The sequence below is a fragment of the Melospiza melodia genome, chromosome 16 (assembly GCF_035770615.1).
Source record: "Melospiza melodia melodia isolate bMelMel2 chromosome 16, bMelMel2.pri, whole genome shotgun sequence".
NCBI lineage: Eukaryota > Metazoa > Chordata > Aves > Passeriformes > Passerellidae > Melospiza > Melospiza melodia.
This window is the reverse complement of record NC_086209.1, coordinates 13,129,048-13,151,757: the sequence shown is the minus strand read 5'-3', so window position 1 is coordinate 13,151,757 and position 22,710 is coordinate 13,129,048. Positions and strand designations below refer to the sequence as shown.

At 40.2% G+C, this 22,710-nt stretch overlaps 1 protein-coding gene across 1 annotated transcript in view; it reads right to left on the bottom strand.

Annotated features, from left to right (window-relative positions):
• The window catches only part of STK26 (serine/threonine kinase 26), a 29,368-nt gene extending 7,419 nt beyond the window's left edge, over window positions 1–21,949 (bottom strand). The window contains exons 1-4 of the mRNA XM_063170924.1: window positions 21,946–21,949; window positions 21,627–21,748; window positions 6,782–7,012; window positions 880–936 (exon numbers count right to left, since the gene is read on the bottom strand). Of these exons, the coding sequence (XP_063026994.1) occupies window positions 880–936; window positions 6,782–7,012; window positions 21,627–21,748; window positions 21,946–21,949 (414 nt within the window). The remainder of the gene's footprint in view (window positions 1–879; window positions 937–6,781; window positions 7,013–21,626; window positions 21,749–21,945) is intronic.
• Window positions 21,950–22,710: the final 761 nt, after the last annotated feature.

Genomic DNA, 22,710 nt, shown 5'->3' with positions numbered 1-22,710 from the left:
CCCCTTCCTCAAAAGGGCCAAGTTCTAGAGCTACGAACTACCACAACCTACACCTAATTACTGTGCTTTTGATGAGCTGATGTGATGTAATTTGATAAAGAAGTTTAAATAGATTTGTGAAGTCAAGCACATACTTCAACTCTCACAGACAGGACTCCTGTTAGTGAAAACATAATTATTACCATTCTGTAATAGTGAAGACATGGTATTTTCCCTTCAGAATCACACAAAGACTGAGCTATATAATCTCACAGGAAAGGGTGGGTCTGTAGCACTGCAGCTGAGGCAGAGCTGCCCTGAAACCATAGGGAAACCACATTGACACTCAGCAGACTGTGCTTGTGCACTCTCCAGCCTACACCCTCCATGAATGCCACACTATCTGAACTAAAAGGCACTTTCATGCTTAACTGAAAATACCTGAACATGGAAAACCCAACATCTTTTAACCAGTTCATATTAACTGTCTGTGGACACACTCCTCATTCATTCCCAAGATCCAAACCTAAAGGAAACATTTTTTACTGAACTGTAATGAATTCTACTTGGAGGAGGTGGGGAGTGATGGACAGAGGACCCCAAACCTCCAGCAAACATACAGCAAGAAAAGGACTTCTCAAACTAAAAAAAAACCCCTGAGAACTGAAAACAAATGGATGCTTCCTAATGCTTACAGCTCAAAGAGCAATACAGAAAAATTAACACAATTCAATGTGACAGGACTACCATTCAAATTCACACTTTTTAGACCATTACCACATAGCAGTGATGTAGTATCAGCTGCCTCCAGGTACTTATTTTTATAAAGTGATATAAAACCACAATGAAATGAAGTTCACTGATATTTATAATGCAAAAAAAAAAAAATCATATACTCACAAGATCCAAAGCTGACCCTCCACCCAAGTATTCCATTATTATCCATAGTTTTGTGCCCTGTAAAGGAAGGCATGAGTTGTCAAAAGTCCAAGGCTGCCATAAAAAATTTATATATACATTTCAATAGACCACTAGCACAGTCTTAGGAAAAGTAGAGAGTTGTTAATCACCTAGTTGTATGCAATTACTTCTTGTAGAATGATCACACAGCTCCTGTGAAGTCTAATATATTAATTAATAAGTTTGACTTCTGTATTTAAAAAAACAATGAAAAAACACCATCAGTACTAACCAATTTCTGCTACATAGTGTCTAAAATTATATCACTTAAAGGAACAGAACTTAGAGGGCAAAAAGTGATTAGGCAGTGGTTTAAGTTTTAATTAAATACAAATAATTGTTCTGAGGACTTTGAGAATATGTGTTTCTGCACTTCCTCTGTGGAGATGTCTCATCCTCTAGAACTGACAAATTATTCTAACAGTGATTTCTAGGTACTGACTTTGTCCTTGGCTTGTCACTGCAAAAGGTGGCTGGTTCACAGAAACAAAACTGGAAGCACTTAGCAAATCTACAGACTACTTCTTGCTAGAGACCCCTCAAAAAACAAAACTCAAATATGAATCTATGTGGTACTAGTCAAGAAAATTTCGTGAATAAATATATTTATTTAAAATAAAACCCAGCTATTAAAATACTCAACTGAACCATAGCTGGTGAAGTACCACACACACTGTATAAGTTTCCAGCAAATATTTACCAGTGCTAGTTTCTCATTACAGAGCACAAGCTTAGGGCAGGAGCACTCTTTAAAGCCTCTTGCATTCTCCATTGTAAACTTTCCCACCCTATGGCCTGCCCAGGGATGGAAATCTAAAGAAAACTCAGCAAGCAAATAAAGGTGCAGTTTCTGAAAGCACCACATCCAATCATCCTAACAAAGTGTGCTCTATTAGATTTATACTAAATTTAAAAACCACACCATTTATGAGAGTCTATTCCAATATTATGATCTCAGCAGGGAAGGGCTGGCTAATTTTAGCAGTTTTTATAAAGCCCAACTTTGTCAGCTCAGAAGACCTGCAAGGAACTCCTGTTCTAGGCAAACATTGTGGTTAGCAGACATGTTTGGAGAATTTGACTTTTACTTGAAAACAGTACAGGGTGAAAATGAGTAAGTACTGTTTCTCAAACAATGTCTCAAAGAAATTGCTGCTATCCACTGCACTCGGGTGTGGGCATTTTCTAGCCAGGCATGAACAACCTTTTTCCTGGCTATTTTCTGTCAGCCAAGTATAAATAGACAGGGCAGAACAACCAGAATCTTTAGATTGTCTCAAAGTTTTGCTGCACAAAGTGCTGCACAATTCTGATGGAAGTCTCTGGATGTCACTGTAGGATTTCTCCATATTTCAATCTGAAAAGCTGAGAATAACTTCAAGTTTGTTTCAATTGCAAAAGAAAAGAGCAAGCTCAGGTGGCTGTAATAATTACAAAGGTAGAGACTGAAAACCTTGGTCTAAATGGCACAAATAAGGAAAAGAGTCATGGAATTCCAGTCATCAAGAGATTTATCTCTATGGTACTGCTGGAAAGTCCAGCTGAAGCACTTCATCAAGTGCACTTTCCAAATTTGTGCAACCAGAACATGCCAGAACTATAGTAACTTTTAATACTTTTAATCTTTTTCTTGCCTGAACTGGTAGGGGACTAAAGCATTTTGACAAGCCATTAAGCTGGAGGAAAACACTCATTTCAGCTCTCTAACCTAACTTATCAAGGGGACCCTGCACACCCAATGGTTTATTAATTGAGATGTGAATTGCAATCCAAGTGCAATAGCCGATGAGGAGACAAATTTAGATCCTGACCTTCTACAAATATGAAATAGCTACAAATACCTTCATCAGGACTTAAATTATCTTATAACCACAAAAGCTGCAATACAGCTGAAGCTCATATGATTTTACCCACATTAGTGAAAGCCAGGGTAGAAAGGTAAAACATTTTATTATTGTGCACAAATGTGTTTACTAAGGTGCATTCTCTGACTGTATATATGCTTGCACATCACCTACCAGTATGTTTATAAAACTACTGATCTTGTCAGACATCCAAGGAAAATTTAGGAAAAAATTACTAACACCTAAGCTTTAAGGTTAATTCAATGGGAAACTCCCATTTGAACCTCAAGATGTCCCACACTACCATGATATGGGGCTTTTGTATCTTTTTGTGTCACAATAACTGGCATCAACTTCATCACAAGAACCTCAAGGAAGCTGACCTTGCCATCTTGTACCAATGATAAGGTTTCTCAAGACTAAAATACCTGATAACAGATAAGTAACATTGCACTGCTAGGAAAACTCTTCAAGGACTGTCCATAGTTTTAAAATCACATTTACAGGTGGGATATACAAGCTGTAGCTAATGAACAGCTAGGCTGCAGAATGTCACAAGTCAGTAAGTCAAGTAAGTGAAATAAAGACACTCTAAGTCAAGTAAGTGAAATAAAGACACTCTTCCTTTCTGCCTTTCAGCAGCAGGGGCATCTGGGAGAGCCTGCATGCAGCTGGCAAGCCCCAGGCTCCCTGGGACTGGGTTGCCTCTGCATCCTGAAGTGCAAAGAAACTGTCAAGATACAGAATATGTAGAACAGACCTTATCATTGGAACAAAAAAAAAACCCTCTCATCTGAAATGTTTGCAATTAGAACCCCCTCACAATTACATCTCTTCTGCCATGTTTTAGTTGTAACAATTTTTAGTTACCAACTATCTTGCAGGAGGGAAAACTCAAAAATTACAAAATTATGACACGAACAATCTGCTTACTCGAAGTTTAGTTAGAATTGGTTAAAAAAGAGTAAGTTACAACAGAAGATGTTCCATTACAGTTCAACTGGATGACCTGTGGCTTACATGATAAACCTGAAATCAACACATGGTCTCAGTGGTGACTTCTTCAAAATAGAAACCATAAAATTTAAACATTTAAGACAGATCTAGATTACTGAACTAGAGAATTATCAGTAGGTGCTGTAGGCAACCTGAATGCTTTTGCACTGAGGGTTTGCTTTAGTATTTAGTCAGGAAAATACTAAGACTCTTTGAACAGTGTAAAACTGCAAACACTTCTAATGGCATTTCTACAGCTTCAGAGAGAGCTACATGTATGATTTAGTAAACTATTTCTAGTTTACTAGAACACTTTAGTAAACTATTTCTAGTTCATAAAGCATGATCTGAAACACAGCACACTGGCTCAACTGTTTTGTTTGCCTGTAGATGCCAAAGAAAAAGTAACCTATCTTCAATTTTGAAATACCCTCTCTATTTACTTTATGCTCTTTTTAACCATTATCTTAAAAATTATTTCTAGGAATTTTTCAGTGATATTTATAAATAAATTGAAGTATCCAGGAATAAACATATTGGGGCCATTATGAATGTGAGCTTCACATCACTTATATCCATGGCAAACTGTGTCTGATCTCTGCAGTCTAGGACTTGGCTTTGTAAAAAATGTCTTATTTTTCAGAATTTAACCTCAGTATTCTTTAATTATACAGTCTTTTGGTACCAACTGTACCCATTTCATTGTTTTAAAGAGAAACTCTCAAAATACCTATTACTAAAATGAAAAGGCAGAATAAAAGATTCTTTGCACACTGAACAAAGCCAATACCCTCTTTCCCCTGAGGAATCTCAAGCTGAAAGATCCTGAACTAGCAACCTAGTCTAAGAACAATTTAGATAGAAGATACCACTTAAAAAGTTGCTTTATTTATTTTTTAATTACAGAATTAAAGGTATTAATTTATTTGTGGACATTTTATTCATTTTATGTGGGGAATAGCAAGCAGCAGAACTACCTCTCATGCTACTCTAGGATGCAAAACATTCCTGTGAACAATTTTTTACTTTTTGTTGTTGTTGTTTTGTTGGATTTTTTTTCCAAGAGGAATTTCTTAAAGGAATGAGAACGTAACCAAAGTCCACAAACACCTCCCCAAACTCCATGCACAGAAATTTTCCTTCCCCCAAAACTTTCCAAGTGTGAAAAGTAAACAAAAGATCAGCATTAATCTTTCAGAATGTATCCATTTAGAACAGAAATGGAAAGAACTCACAGAGTGGTTAGGAGAGTACTGCTGCATTAACATGATCCTACATTTGCCAAGAATTTTTTAAAATAAAAACCTAAGCAGAATTTAATAGCTGAATAGCACTGACAGAATAGCTAGACTTTACTTTTGACACCTATATTGCTGTAAATAGTGATAAGACTATTTTCTTTCCCTATCCAATCCATAACTTATAAAGCTTTTTCCACCCCCCACCTCTGAGAAAACAAAGAACAATCAAATAAATCCCCACCCAATCAAAGTTTAATTCCTCCATTCATAGCTGCTGAAATCACTGTTCAGTTCTGAGATTTCACAAAACACTTTTCCAAGCAAAACCACTGACAAGTAAGAACACTTTCCATGACTTACTTTGACCTGTTTGTACTTCAGGGCAAACAACTGGGCTTTTACAGCACAAAGCTGAAATGATGGATATGCAGGAGAATAGAATTTAGGGCTTAGCTCATCACAGAAAATAAAGGACTGTAAAAAAGACTGATCATGCCTGGATCTGCAGCACCATTTGTACACTGCTGCAGGGGAACCTTACTAGATGAACTCAAAGTTATCTCGAGATGAACCTGCTTGTTCTAATATGCTGTGATGGTAGAAAGTAAATCCCACTTCTCAGACATTTATTACTTATTCATAAACACAACAAAAATCCCACCAATTGAGCCCAATAAAGAGAAGCAAAAATGGGTTATCAATGGCAATTTGTATGTGTAGTCAGGTGTGAAGAAAACACAGTAAACAGCAAAGCTACTACAGCTGTCTTGCATTAGCCAAAATGAAAAGTATTTGGAGTATACTAAATATACTGGAAATATTGGAAAAATAACTTGCCCATTTGGTATTAAAATATAAAAGATTGAATATTTTTGCAATTTAAATGGAAAAAAGCAAAATCTACAAAGAATATTACTAAAATTCTTCAAATACAAGTGTGAGACAGAGAATGCTTATCAGAAATCTGTCTCTAAAATGTACAAAACCCCACTACACCTTAAGAAAGCAGAAATGCTGAGAGGGAGACCAAGCACCAAAAAACAGAACCAACCAGAAAAACCTCCCAAAGTGAAGCAAACAAACCAAAACCAACAAAAAAACCAAACACAAGCAAATAACCCCTCCCAGATACTTAATATATTTGAACTATCACTAAAACTTTAGCTTTCATTAAATGTTTTCAGGGATTTTTTAAAAGTCACTTAAAATATTTCAGCAGTGCAAAACATTTAAGCAGTACTTAAGGTGACAAGTTTTACTCAACATTTTGGTTTTCTGTAGGTTTTATTTTGCTTGTTTGTTCAATTATGCCTTAGATAATATTTCACACAGTGGTTACATAACTGCTGATGTCAGTGTTACTTTGTCTCAGGCCTGCTAAGCTGCATAACTGCCAACACATTTTACATGATGCAGGGTTTCTTTCCACACAGGAACAGCTTTTGCTTCTGTAACTATGAAGGTGTATTTCTTTTGCTCAGAAAGGCCACAAAACTGTGCTAGGGGATTGTGGAGGGAGGAGAGAAAACCAAGGCCCAAAAGCAATGGCAAAAAGAATCCTTTATCAACTCTGTTCATTCTTTAGCCATTTTGTGCAAATCCCAGGCCTGAAGAGCAAACAGTAAAAAGAGAAAAATGAAGTGAAAAACTCTGTTCAAAGAAAAATAAAAACCTACTAAAAATGCCAAGTTGGCATAATAAATCTTCCTTATTTTTACATGATTTTCGTAGCAGCATTTTCTGTGCAATATTATACATTACCTTTAAATATGATCCATAGTATTTTGTTACATAAGGACTATCACACTGACTTAAAACAGTTATCTCTTGCTGTATATCTTCTATTTCATCTTCTGCTTCCTCAAGGTCTATGATTTTTATGGCAACCACTTGCTGTGTCCGGTTATCAATTCCTTTGAAGACCTCGCCAAAGGAGCCCTTCCCAATGCGTTCCAATTTTGTGAAGAGTTCTTCTGGGTCTGCTCTGTGGTTCTAGAAATAGGAAAAAAAAAGGGAAAAAAGACACATGAATTGCCTAATTTACTTCCAAGTTATTAGGCCTCATTACTCCCCAAGAAGCACACCATCCAGATTCATCATCACCAGAAGGGTTGCATCAGGTTAATTTATTTCCTACACACTAACTCCCAATTCAGCTATTAGTTACAGAACATACATTATGCAATTCTGTCAAAGGTAAGTGAGCCTTACCAGGGAGGGAGTCAGGTACAAACGTCATTTCACTTCCTCACATAACCACCCTCTAAAGAACAGAGCTGTTCTTAACATTAATCCTGTCTGTGCAGGAATTCAGAAGGCTGGGGAATGCAATTACTGGCACAGGACCACCAGCACCATCATGGGCTTCCCACCTGGCCAAGAGCCTGGGGCAGGCACAGCTCCCTGTCATGGAACACAGCGAGGGGTGCCCAGGAGAGGATGGCACAACTGCCAGTCTGAGATCAGGTGAGACCAGGTGTCTTTGGGCTGGTTAAAAGGGCTGACAGAAAGATGAGCCAAAGGGACAGAGGAGCTCAGCAAGGAATGAGAAGCTGCCATGGAGTGCTGGACCGGTGGCACTGCTCAGAACTGTCAAGTATCTCACCACACGTGCCTTAGAGAGGGAGAGCACTGCTGAGGACACTGCTGGTTTGGAATCTCCGCTGACCAACTACTCTTAAAATCACCAGACTGGTTCTTATAAAAATATTTTACATTTCTTAGTAGTCAAGTAGATTTCTTAGTAGACAAGTAAGTAAATTTCTTAGTAGCCAAGTAGTTGGGAGGGCAACAAAAAGGAAGCAAATTCTCATTTTCCCTTCAAGATAAAGCATGCTATGTAGCTTAGAGAACTTTGTATATCCCAACATCAGAGCACTGGCTTTTGAAGGACATGGATGACACATTCCACAGTTTAACAACACAGAACTTGTGATCAGAGTACAAAAGTTTACAGAGAAATGTTTTGAAGAGGTCAGACACACCAAAAGAACAGAACAGCCCATGCTTTGCAGAGCAACAGAATTAAACACCTTACTGCTATCAGAACTGGGCAACTGACTGCACAAATCAGTGTTGAATAAAGAAACATCCCTGCCTGAAAAAAGCCCTCTAATTCAGTAAGAAGTTCTGAAAATATGAAAGAAATGCTTTGCTCTGCTGCACCTCTCTCACATTCCAAAAGTCAGAAGAAGTGGCAGGTTTGGCAAAAGCAGATATTTAACCTAAACCAAATACTCAAGTATCAACATGAAACTCCAGAAAATAACTTTACATTGGTGTTCTTGCAAATTCCTGAGAAAAATTTTACTGGAAAAATAAATGCATTAGTACTTTAAGCTAGTCCAAAAGGGACAGCCCCATTTTCTTACATCTGGGCCCTTACTGCTGCTTCTTCCCTTTGACCAGAACCAGAATATATTCCACAATATGGTGAAATGAATCTGGAAACAGATTTAGCTAAGAGTTAACCATATGATTTTCCAGGTTTATTTTCAGCTGAATCAGTTCACTGCTCATATATACCAGGCTGTTATTTCTATTATCACAAGAGGAAGGAAGATAAATTAGTACAGCAGATTCATACTGATCTGGGGAGGTAAGATTTTGCAAATAGACAAGACACACTGCTGCTCCTGAGCAGCACATTACAACTGTGGAATGAGGAATTTCTCTTTTGTCTATAATGAACTCATTGCTACTCTACTCCATTAAAAACAATTCTTAGAAATAGTTAAACAAAAAAAATTGTATTTTCTTCTGTTGATAGAGACAGTGAAAGACCTAAAAGATGAACAAATACACAATCAAAGCAAATGAAAAGAAAAAAAAAGAAGAACCTATTTGGTCTGAAACCTGGAGGAACTAATTCTGTTATACTGGGAAAGAAAATCACTGAAGGCTTCAGGTGCTCATAAAGCTTTTAGTTAAAATGGTGACAGAAGTGAAGTAAATCTTGAGACTGTCCAAAGACAGACACATTGCTGTGCACTGCTGCACCAGTCCTGCCATCATTTCATCACTAAGAGTAAAAAAAAAAAAAAAATTTAAAAATATCTGAATTTAAAATCTATTTTCAGGCGTGCTCTAAAAAATGATTGTAGGGACAGGCATGCAAAAGCAGCAGTGACTGCCACCCAGCCTTTCCCTGCTGCCAGGTAAGATGCCAAACTGTCCTCTAGACAGGAATAATTTCTCAACTGCATTAGTTACAATATGGAATAATCAACTGATAGCTCTCAATTTACAAAAAACAAAGACACACACTTCCAAGAAACAAGAGAGATGACTGGAAAAACTTTATATTGATGCTTAAATACTCATCTTCACAAGACCTAGCTTCAATTTAAGACATACTTGGAATCTGGGATTTCAGGAGTCATTCATACTAATTTGAAATTAAACCTGCTAAGCACTTCCAGTCAGATAAAAGAAAAGCAATTTAATAACAGACATGCTCAGCTAATCCAGCCCTTCATAAATGTCTGACCACCTCAAAGGGCAACACTTGGATTTTGCTGGGGGAGAAATCTTAAGCAGAAAACTCCTCTGGGCTCCTCAGTAGAAAAGACATCACTCCATCCTATACACCTACTTAACCACCATCAACAGAACAAACCAGGCCTACAAATTCCCTCCCCCAAGCTACTTCAGGTGAATCAGAGCTTTAAAGGCTATTTTATCTTCCAACAACTCCTGATGCCATTATGTGTGAATGCTGGAGTACAGGGAGATCAGTCGTGGCTGGACTTCCCAGTGCTGCAGAACTCCATGTACAAATCCCTGGGAGGAGGAGGTGGAACAGAGGGGCATCAGAGGAGAACAAACTGTGCAGGACTACTTGAGGAAACAGTCACATCTTTCTATTCTCAGAAAATCCTCTCACAGCAAGCAAAGTCAGCTTTACAGCTTCTGTTACTCACCGAGGCTGACAAGGGACTGTAGGACACTCCAGGATAAGGACAAATATTTCCGACCAGCTACAGCTAATATTGAGATAATGTCCTTTGGAAAGACTTCAAACTTGTAACACTACATAACTTAAAACATGGCCTGAGAACAAAGACTGCATTTTGAAACAGATTTGATTTTACCATTCTTAATTTCCTTGACTTTAAGCCTACTGTTCTACAGGAATGTTTTCCTGTAACTAACGAAAACAAAACAAAACTTTAAAAGACTGCTACATAAACAAATGTATAGAAAAGGATGGAGATATATTTTATATAAATAGAAGTGTATATGGGTGTATACATACAATAAATAGCAGTAAATTTCTGCAACACAGCTGCCAGCTAAACTTCTAATATGGTAGAAATTATGATTTTTAACACTATTTACACTACTGAGCAAAATCACCCATTGTTACTCCTTGTTTTTTCACAGATTTATCACTGAAATGGCAAAAAGCTTTGAAACATGCCTGCATGAATAACCAGTATTCTTTTTTTAAAATATATACTGGTTTCCATGGGAAGCCATGTCTGCTGGGCAGCAGATGGTAACAACACAATAAACACTACATGGACTCCATCATCACCTCTCCAAAGATAATACCTATAAGTGGACAAATCAGGCAGGGAATGCCTTGCTCTTTCCCTCCCTAAGCCCAAGTCTGACAAGCACAGGCACATCCCCGTGCCCGCTGCAGTGCCGCCGCTGTGACTAAAGCAGCAGCACCAGCGTGACACCACAAGCCCTCCCTGCACCCCTTCCAAGTGCACCATTCCAGCAGCCCAGCTCAGCACACAGCCTGGGGCCTTCAGGAAATCTCTCCTCCTCTCTTATTCAACCTTGCACCATCACTGTGTGTGTTTATACACATCTGTATGTGCACACAAAGTCACACAATCTGGCTCCAAAAGGACCTCAGGATGTCATCCACTCTGACCACCTGCTCAGAAGCCCCAAATAAAAAACACTATAGCATCATTTTTGCCAGCATACTTTTTTTTAAACATAATTTTTGCCAGTTGTTGTGTCAAGCATTCTGCCAATCTGGCTTATATAACCTCTTTCCTTTGATTCCAATAAACACATGTTTCTGAAGCAATGTCCTGGCTGTGTTCTGCTACAAGACTGACTTGCTGACTCACCTTTTCACCTCTGACCCTGTCATGTACTGTTCTTCAAATTCTGAATTTTTCCTTTAAAACAAGGTTAAAACATACTGAATATGAAACTTCCAAGATTATAGAGAAATCTAATGACATAGACCAAATTAGAAGAAACAGTATGTCAGGCTGTGTCCAGATCTGTCAGTTCAGGACAGCTCTTTTACAGAAACAGGTCTTCTGAAAATGCTCATTGATGAATTTCATTCAAAGGTACTGAATGAATGAAAAAAACAAAACTTCAAAGAATCTCAGACAGAGACTGAACTAATGCCTTGACTCTAACAAAATCAAGCATCCAACATCCTCTAGGACTCCTAAAGCAACAATTTCAACAGTCCTGTGAGATTTCTTCTAAGTAGTCTGTCAGTGTGAGAACATATATCCTCTTGTCTTAACAGTATTTCTAAAACCTGAACAAGAAATGCTGTTACACTATGAGGACTTTCAAGTGTCTCCCAGGCTTTATCTGGAACAGAAGTTCCCTTAGAATTGCAGCACTGCTACAGAGCAGCTCACCTACACTTACACCTACATTACCCAAATATGCATTGAATAAAGATATAATTAGTTCAGAGGATTTTATAAAAGGTTGGTAAGAGAAGCCCATAGAGTATTTACTCATGTTTTTAAGCACCCACTACTATGGCAGCCTAACAGGTCCTGGTATCTTTGGAAGGCATTAGAATTATCTGTGTTTAAAAGATTGTAATTTCAAGCAATTCCACTTGCAGGCATTTACCTGCTCTCAGATAATAAAGTAACCCTTAAATTTTTATTCTGTTCAGACCCCCCAAAAATAAAATTAAGAGGGAGTAAGATTGACAAACCTGATAGGCGACAGTACTTCTTAAGAGTAATGTCTTAATCAACATTATTAATCATCTTTATCTCTTGCCATACACTATCTGCATGGAATTTCAGATATTTTATATATATATACACACACACACTAATTATACCCCATGCATATTCAAATATGTAACAATATTTATTCAAATAAATTATATATTTTTTCATATTTAACTTGCATAAGGAAGTTACAGAAACTGTGCCATAGGCATGTGTGTGTGTATACATAAAAATTTAAATAGTTTGAAGTTAATGAAGGCACAGGTGCAGATCCATTATTACTTAAAAAGAATAAGAAAAAATGAACCTGCTGACATTCAAGACAAGGGTAGAACCTGTAGATATCTATTTTTCTTCATCTTGAACCTATACACACTTTTTGGCATGTAAATAAACTCAGCTATTTTGGCATGTAAATAAACTCTAATGTTGCCCTGTAGTCCTGTTCAATACTAAGATATCAGAATTTGATTATATTTACTGGAACTGTATGATACATATGCAGAGAATATTACTTTAACAACAAAACAATTTGATTTTACCAAAATTTTACATTATCTACAAGTTTTTCTACTCAATGAGTAATAAAAACTAGATCTGGGTTTTGCTGTCCTTAAATGGGACCTGACCTGAGTTACACCCTTTATGAAACATCTCTCTTATCTGACAAGGCCAAGAACTCATTGCCATTTTTAGTGAGAACCTAGGGAACTTCATATAAAAGCAAAAACAGCAAGCAAAAACATTTGTGGCCTTATTTTCATCAAGTTAGCCATAAGGTGAGCTGCTTGAGAATTTCCATGACTATCAAATCTCTAAAATCAGCATTCAAATCCACCTATTGTCAGATTTTGAAGGAAAGAATTACCTTCATATTCAAAGCACCTCTGAGCCGTGGCAGATGCGAGCTGTCGATTGTACGTTATGCTGGAAATGGAAACCACTGAACTCACTTCCTCTATTCTTAGCTTTTCTTTCACACACCATAAAGCAGCTTAGGAAAAAGCATAAATAAGCACAAAAAAAGACTAATACCATATGTTGCAAAGATTAGCTCTTTGACACAAGGCAATTCAAAAAAATTAGACCAATTATTTATAAAGAGCACTCTGCATGGAGGAAAGGAAACAAAGAGAAATTTGAAAGTGAGTTTCTCTATAACTGATATCCTACAGTTCAAATGGAGTCCCACTTGGCTTCTATTCTATGTATCAGTATCTTTTAACTACCTAGTATATTTTTTAAATGTCCTCAAACCACTGCATACAGCTGCATAATCTCCAATTTGTTCACATCTCTGAGGAGCACAGCCTATTAAAAAAATCAGAGAAATTAAGGTGGGGGGGGGACACAAAAATTACATGATTGAGTCTTTACTACAATTTGAAAAAGATGTGAGTGGCTGAATGCTTTCTAGCTAGAAGCATGGACATCCTGAAATGGAGACAGAAATCAGTTCAAGACATCAACAGGTTCTGATGTCCCAGTGTATCAACTAACTGTTCTGCATTTATTAAGAGTTCAACAAACTGATCTTTCACAACAAGTTTCATCTTTGTTGAACAGTGCAGGAGAAGTGACTGCTGAATGAGTAACTTGCCCACCTCAATGAACTAACCTGAATCAGAAGTCAGAACATAAAGGACTACTGCAATTTCTCCTTGCTTAAGAACACTTGTAACCTCTCCATTTTAAGAACTGCTTTGAAAAATGTACTCTGCAGAGAGACTTCAAAGGCCACATCTAACAGGAATATGGAAAACTAGCCATTTATGGGCTGCAGCCTACTTTTAGCAGTGTGCCTTTCCTTTCAGCACCAGCCTGCTTATCAGTACACAAACAAATTTTTTTTGCCACACCCATTTAAAGGAATAACCGTGTCAGAAGTCTGCCAGCAATAACCTATATCACTACAGCATTTCAACCATTTTCCTAACATTTAAATACAGCCAAGTGGCAACTGTTACATCAATCTGACAGGCCTTCTCACTCTAGAAGCCATTTTAGCATTTCCTGTGTAAATCAGGACTTGATACACAGACCTTCCTCCTGTAAATAAGATTAGAATTATACTATAAGCCAGCCAGAACACAAATAACAACAAAATCCAGGTTTTTAACTTGCCAGTTCATAAACTAAAAAGTAGCAGAAAGACCTCAAGTATGACACATATTAGTACTTTAGCTAAATCTCTCCACTGAAGAAGTCATTACTTATTTTCAGGCCAAACAAAATTAAAGTGAGGCACAAACATGCTAGTTGAAAAAGGATGGCTCCAAACCACAGTGTGGTTTGAAGAGCAGGCCACAAGTTTAGTTACCACAGATAAGGCTCCAGGCACAGTGACTGCCTGCAATGCACCCTAAGTGGGACCCCATACTTAGAGGGTATCACCCTTCCTCTAATTTGGGGGGGGACCATTTGGAGAAAGGAAGGCAAACAGCATTCTACCAGAATCCTACAGCTTCTGTCCTCTCCCCTAAGGCTAGAGGACCACAAGCTTGAAAGCTGTACTTTCTTCTTGAACATTGGCCCTTGATCATATCAATGATACTGGACCTGAAGCTACAAAAAGCACACAAAGAAAAACCAGAAATACAACTCCAAAATGAGCTGCAAAGAAAGAAACCTCTGCTGCCAGAACCAACCTGCCCGTTTCAGGAAACTCCTTTTTCAATTACTTTGCAGCTCATTCATAGCATGGCAAAGCATCTCATTACATAAAAGGCAAGGGGAAGGGGGAGGGGAGGAAAAGAAACACCCTGGAGAAAAAAAAAAAGAATCAGATTCTTCTTGCCAACTAGGCTAGAATAAAGCTGTGCAGGAATGTGAAAATGTTCTTGCTATGACCAGCTGCCAGATGACACCTTCCTAGGTGACAGATCAACAGCAAGAACATTTTGCTCCCCTCATAATTCTCTATGTTTTAGCTGATCTACATCAGTAGAAATTCAATCTTTTAACTCAGTGTTTTACATTTAGGCATGCTACAACACTCATGGTCGCTTCAAGCTGTACACTGTTTTTATTATTCTCCATTCAGCTCCCAACACAGAAGCCTCCACTGATACACAACTCGACATCTAGCAAAGCATAGACACCCTCTGATCCTCCCCCAGTCAACATTATTCAGATATTCAAAACATATAACAGTACCCAGTTGAGAGGAAAGCCTGCAAAAGACTGGGGAGCAGGAGGAAACAGGAAAAAACCCTCCATTCTCCAGGACTGAACACATGGTTCTTGAATTCTGCTTCATGTAAACAGTGAAGCCACTCTGGGCTCTCAGACTCTCCCTTCCAAGGCTCAAGTGTGAAACCTGCAGATTTCTGCACATTTCTCATTCCTTTTTTTCCTTCACTGATGCACAGAGAATTTATGCAGAACCATGACAGACCTTGTCAAAAAGCTTTTTCAGATATGCTGCCTCAATCAAGACCATTCAAAGCCAGATTTCGGCAACACAAACTTGGATAGACACTTCCAAAACCTGCAAATTTTTGCAATTCTTCGAAGTTTTCCTTATGAAGAAGGAACTAAGTTGGAGCCATGCTCTCTCCTGAGCTATGGACCTAATCAATATAGCCCATCTCTGCAAAAACACATGCACAAAATATGATGAAGAATGAGACCAGCAAGCTACTGCTACCTTGTCAGTACCTGTATTAATTTCTCTGATTCAGTTCTTTTTGCCAAATTCCTGTGGCAGAGGAGATTTCAGTGAGTATCACCAGGTGGGCACTTTTCCCAGGAGATTTAAGGAGTGTGCTCAGTGATCCTCACCTAATCAGCAGAACAAACATGTTCCAGAAGAGCTGCAAGAAGTTTAAATTTAAAGAACAAATGACAGTTCTTTAAATAAATGCTGGTGAGGCAGTATTAGGAAGGAATTTTCTTTCCAATTATTGTAAGAAAGAAATAGCAGGATTTGGAACACTGACTCCTGATGCAATAGATACCTCACCAACTATTTCTTTGAAGACACCATACAAGCAGACAGTACAGCATGACAGTAGACAATATTTATCACAAAAACATTTCAAAACCAACTTTGTACCATTCATCTCCAATATCATCTTCCCAAAACCCATTTCTGAATGCTGTTGTCAATTATTAAATTCAGTCCCTAAGAATAAATGAAAGGCACAACAACAATGCCTTATAATTTTCCAAATTTCACAACTCCTAAATCTGAAGAAGTCACTAAAGAGAAAATAAGTACTACTTTTACTACTGGTTTTAAAATTCAGCCTTTCACTTTTATAGATGACTGAAAGCTGAAGCTACTACTCTTGTCCATCTTCACCAGCACATTTCACAGGTATCATAGGACAAATGCTGCAGCAGAGGCACATTCAGTGATATAGACACCTCCTGGTGTACCACTGAGTTTCTATATAGAAAGAAACATTTCTCCCCTCAAAATATGTACCTAAATAAAAAATTGTAATATATTACTGAACTATTGCTTGCTATACATTCTACTTTTGGAGAAAAAAAAAAGAAAAGTAAGACAAAGCTTTCATAAGGACTTGTAAAGCTGAGACACTGGAGTTCAAAAACAGCCAGTGTAAATATATTCAATGTTAAAATCAGAATAAAATAGCAATTATATTCTTTTAAAAGTTAGAACTCTATTTTCAGATGCAATGTTTTTACCTTTGGGGGAATATTATTCTCTGCCCAAAACTGACAGAGTATGATGGTACAGAACAGTACAGAGATTAAGATGAGCTGGTTTATGTGCTCTCAGCAGCTTCTGCTAGTTTGCCTCTGAATTCCAAGTCAAAGCACTCAATGTGTCTATAAAACTGTAAAATATGCACAGCAAATACTACTACAGGACTGAACTTTTTCTTTTAACCTTGACAAAAGCATGTGCTGAATTCCAGGTGATTATAGCTGCACAGCTCCCATGCACTGAATACTGTTCAGAGCTCTGTCTACTCTCCTCCTTTGACACCAGTAAGACATTACAAGGATAACTGAGCCATACTTTTCTTGCCACCAGATATTAGGACATTACCACAAGGCATAAGAGGGAAGAAACAAGTTCAGCTAATACAGCCTGAGCTGATTCATGAATCTGCTCTTAGATACAATAGAGCTTGTAGGCCCTGCAGAACCAGGAAAGGAACAACTACAGTGCTGAATTCCACAAATATTTTGTGCTTCAAGCAGAAAAGAGGCTTGTTCTCCATAAGGCTTAAAGTACTGTCTTCCTGCAGCCTACCTGCACCACAGCTCAAAGCAGCAATCAAGGAACTGAAACTGGAAAAAACAACACAGTCCACATCAACTTAATCATAAGACATCAGTTTTCTAGGCACTGTGGAAGTCTCCTGGTGTCCAACAAGTGCTAGACTTTCCAGTTTCCCTTAAGACACGTTTCTAAATAGTAAAAGTTAAAAGCCTTTTCAAATTTGCTGTAGAAGCATCTGGATACAGCTCAGTTCCTAGGAGGAATAAATTAAAAGAACTTTGAATGCATCTTTCTTTGAAGGTTTAAGTTTCTCCAAGATGCACTTTCTAAACATTTAAGTATTTTACAATAACAGACTGGTTACTCTTGAGAAGCCATATCCTCTTAACTTCAGTGCATAAGGTTTACTAGAAATCTAACACACTTCCAGACTAGCTTTAGGTACTACACATTTCTAGATGTGCACTAAGTTAAGAGAAAATGTGGGTTTTTTCCTAGGGCTATGAAAAAGACCACTTACAAAATTAAACACTACCTCTCATCTTTCTCTACTCACCCAAGCAGGCATTTGGTGATCTGCCCTGAGCAGCCTGCAGGGAGGGGCTCTCCAGCTGCTCTCAGCCCTTCAGTGAGCAGCTCTGTTAACTGGCAGCACAGAGAGCAAAGCTCACCTTGACATCCCAGATTTCATTTAATCAAGCAATCCTTCAGTTGTGAATCAGAGTACACTGCCTGACAGGTCACATGCTTCTGGCTGCTACACTTTTAGAGGAAGTTAGGTTCTTTATTGCAAGACAGCCTGAATGCCAACAAAAACAGATGGAGAGCAGCTCTAAACAACCTTTCTGGCTGTGCTCAAAACTACTGTCATACAGCATCAGGAGATATCAACAAAGCCAGGAGAAAGGAAACAGAAAGTGTTTAGATTAATAGGATAGCAGAGATAATGGGACATAAAGCCCCAAACCAGGTTCCAAAGACACAGATACTAACAAAAAATATAAATGAGAATAATCAGTATTTCCATCACTTAATAAACTACTATTTCACAGATAAATTAGAATAGGAAAATGGTAAGTTTATACATTAAAATTCCACCAGCTAAAAAAGGCATTTATTACTGGAGTGATGCTCCAGCAAATTTACAGACTACTTTAGAAAATTTAAATGCTGACATATTGAAAAGTAGCCTCCCTGTCCACCTTAGAAAGGTTAATTGTTAGTCACTTGCAAGTGAACAGATTCCAACCTCTTTTATTTGTAAAGGGTTTTGGAGCATTGTGTGAGATGCTGCCAAGAACATAAGTTCATCAGAAACACATCAATCTCAAATGACACCCTTGAAATGTTCCCATCACTTGAAACAAACAACTCTAACTGTGTACTCTGCCTGCTGGGCAATACCAGAGCACTTAGGACTAATAATAAAGGATCCAACACCTTCTTCACTCCAGCTGCTTTCAGCACCTGGCCTGGCAAAGACAGGCAAAATGTCTCCTTCAAGCTGTACCCACAAATGTTCTGTAGGAGTTCAACTGGATTCCTTGAAGACAGTGCTGGTGAACAGGTTTATCACTGCGAGATCTCAAAGCATTCCTGACTAAGAACTAGTTTGAATATTTTTATCCCAAGGAACAAAGTTACTGTGACATTACTGAATAAAACCTCAAACCTGACAATCAAGCTCACTGCAAACTGTGCTTCCTGTAACCAGGACACCTTAACTGTGCTCACCATCCTTTCCATTTTCCATCTCATCTTGGATTCTGTGTAAATGCCATAATTTGGGTATCATGTTCAGCTTCAGACCACTCATGTTATACACACACTGAGTACTTGGGTTTTACTGAATGGGCTCAGAAGTCTGGCAGCTGGCTGAGTTAACTCTGTACAACTGCATCAAGTGAGCCTTTCCAAAGGAGCAAGGAAACTGGATGTGTTTAGGAAGTTGTTTGCAGAGGCAAGAATTGTTAGGTATAAAATTTGGGTTTGTAAGGGACACAAGACAGGTTAAACAGAATGCAACCACTACATAAACAAATGGCTCTGTAACTACTCATAAGGGCAGCAGATAATACCACCTCTGGGTCTGCCATTGCTGCCAGGGGACTAAAGTCAGAATCCAAGTCCACCAAAATAACTCTGAGATTTTCTGTAATTTTCCATGTTTGAGGTTTTTTTAAAGGGGACGTGACTCTTCATAAGATGAAAAAATCTTTAGAGAGTCAAAAAAGCTTCTGATATACTTTGGTGATAAACTGTCCTCAGCCTTGTTTTTGGAGTATGTGAATTACATAACATGTTTATTTCTGGATTTTTATTGATAGTTTTTGTATAATTAAATGTAAGGAAAAGCATAAGATGACAATAAAGCTGAAAACTTCAAGCTTGTGACATTCTCTGACAAATTCAGTTTCCAACTGTTATATTCAATAAAACCTTTCCTCAACAGATTACAAAACAAGAGGTTTGACATTACACTTTCCCACAGTGATAGTTTAAACATAACTATTACATCTTGCATCACAGAGGAACCTGTTTATTCCTTCTTCAATCAATCACCACACATTTACTTTAACACTGAGCAGAAGCAGGCACAATTTTACCATCACTTAGATGATCCTGCCTGAACAGTCCAGATAGGTTTAAAAACCCCAAAGGAAACAACTCTTCTACCTCAGGCTGCCATGCAGTTGTTGTGTTGGTTTTAGTTTATTTTTTTAAATTAAAACATTCTGTATTACGACTCTTCTAGAAGAAGGATGAGCAGATTAACATCACACCAAAGTCTATTTTTTTGTATTCTGAGGGTTTCAGGACTTGTGTAATAATCTTCATAAAAAAACCACCAAGGAAAAAAATGTGGTTTAATTCTATGCATCTGGATTTATCTCATAGTCTAAAAAATATTTTTAACATACTGATTTATGTTAAGGGCTGTGGGTAACACTAATAACAATACTAGTGGAGATAAGGATGCTATTAGGACAAAGTTTATTGGTATAACAATGAAAAAAACAGAACCTTAAATAAATTCAAGGTCCTTTTGTGTTGGCAGTTACAGTTGGAAAATAGGACAGCAATACATTAAGCAGATATAAAAATAGGAAATTGACAAACTAGAATGTTGAAACAGAAGTTTCCCAAATACAAACACACTAGAAAGCCCAGAGGCTGTAATTAAAGAAGCTCATACTAAAGCCTTTAAATCTTTTATCACAAAATTTCTTCAGGATGTTCTAATGCAACAGTTATTCTGACACAATGGAACAAGTAGGCTGAGAAGATGTGGCTTGTGTCCTCTTATAGAAACAGAAAGTGAATAACCATAATTTAACAGATTTCAGAAAGCCTAGAAATTATTAGAAAGGAGAAAGGTAAACTAAACCATAGCACTGGTAAACCATAGTAACTGGCATAAATATATAAACACTATACATCAACTCTACACTTTTTAGTCATAAAGTTACCTGACCAAGAGATATATTAATTTTTTGTTCTGAAGCCTTCTGAACTCTACTGTATCTCTCACATACACAGAGATGTATCATAAATGTTTCTGTATTATTTGAAGTGAAAGAACCTCTGATGTTGTACAGGTACGACTATCCCAGAAGTTAAGAGAATGCTCAAAACACTGACTGGGCTGCCAGGGTCTGACAAGCAAAAATCAGCACTGAAATGAGCTGATCTTTACATTGATAAAGATCTCTGGCTAAATTTGTATCAGATTATCCAGTGGAGTAAAAGAGTCATAGGTATTCTACCGTTCTGATGAAAGTCAGTAACATACCAATTTGTTGGTTTTCTAAGCAGGTAACACAAACATACAGAAACGACACTAGGCCTCATTCCCAGGAGAGGAAAGGTGCAGGTTTCTGACAGACTGTGTTCCCCGGAGCTCTGTCCCCACCAGACCTGACAGATACCACCTTTCCATAAACGCCAGGGTCCTCCGGGAAGCTGCACTACAGGCCCAGCGCCAGGCTGCTGGGGAAGTCCTGCAGCAGGTCGGCCTGCCAGCGCGCCTGGTATGTCATTTACAGCGCACCCACACACCCTGCGATTAACTTCACTTCGCCTTTAATCAGTTTTAGAGGCTCTTACGTGCTCCTGGATGCGGCGCGGCCACCCCTGAACAAAGGGAGGCAGGGAGGGAGGGCAATCCCTTCTCCTCCGCCGGGGCGCAGGTACGCGGCCCCCGCAGCCTCCCGTTAGCTCGGAGCAGGTTCCCTCCCTGCCTCCCTCGCTCCCCGGCTCGGCGGCCGGCCCGGCCTCCCCCCAGCCCAACGCGGCCTCCCCGCGGCCCCGCTCCGCTTCGCCCACCCGCGGCCCCCCGCGCCCCGGCGGCGGCTCCGCCCGGTGCGGGCCGCAAGCGCCGCTTCCGGAGCCGGGGCCGGGCCCGACGCCTCCATTTTGGGCCCGGTGCGGAGCTCACCTGCATGCCGGGCACTTGCACCGCCACGGGCGAGTGGGCCATGGCGGGCTGCGGCGGCCGGGCGGGCGCCGCCCGCTGCTCCCCGATCTCGGCCTCTTTCTCCTGGGCGGCGGCGGCGGGGCCTGGAAGGACAAAGCGGCGGGGAGGCGGCGGCTTCAGCGCGGGCCGCGCTCCCTCCTTCCCTCCCCGCCCTGCCCGCCGGCCCCCGCCCGCCGCCGGCTCCTCACCTCGCGGCCGCGGGGCTGCGCTGCGCGAAGGGCGGGCGGGGGTCGCTAGCGCCGCTGTCCCCTGCCCGCCGGGCTCCCCGCAGCGGCCCTGCCCATGCCCCGCTCCCCGGACCCGGCGCGGGGGCGGCTGCTCGGGGCCCCCCGGGGTGGCGGCTCTCGGCGCGGCCGGGGCTGGCTCAGAGCGCCATGTCGGGCTCCGGCTGCAGGCGGCGGCTGCTGTGCGGCGGCTGCTTCCGTCTCGGCTCCGGCCTCGCGGGGGCGGAGCCGCCGCACGGCCCTGGCGTCACGGCGCCCGCCTCCCCGGGCGGGCCGGCACCGGGGCACGGCGGACGGAGGGAGGGGCCCGGGGACCCCTCGGCGTCAGCGCGCCCCGGGCTGGGGACTGCGGCCGCCCGCGCTGTCACAGAGTGACCGACAAATAGATTGGAAAAGACCTCTGAGGTCATCGAGTCCAACCGAGGGCCCAACGCCACTTTGTCAGCCAGACCATGGCACCGAGTGCCACGTTCAGTCTTTCCTTAAACACCTCCAGGAACGGTGACTCCACCACCTCCCCGGGCTGCCTGTTCCAATGTCTAATCACCCTTTCTGTGAAGAAATTCTCTCTAATGTCCAACCTAAACCTCCCCTGGCACAGCTAAGATCTGATCCCCTTGTCCTGTCGTGGTTCTCCGGGAGATGAGCCCGACCCCTGCCTGGCTAAAGCCCATGTCGGGGCGTTGTGCAGAGCAGTCAGGTCCTCCCTATGCGTCCAAACACCCCCAGCTCCCTCGAGAGCTCCCATCAGACCTGTGCTGTTCCAGGGGTTTCACCCACTTCTGTTGCCCTTCTCTGGACCCGGTCCAGCACCTCAATGT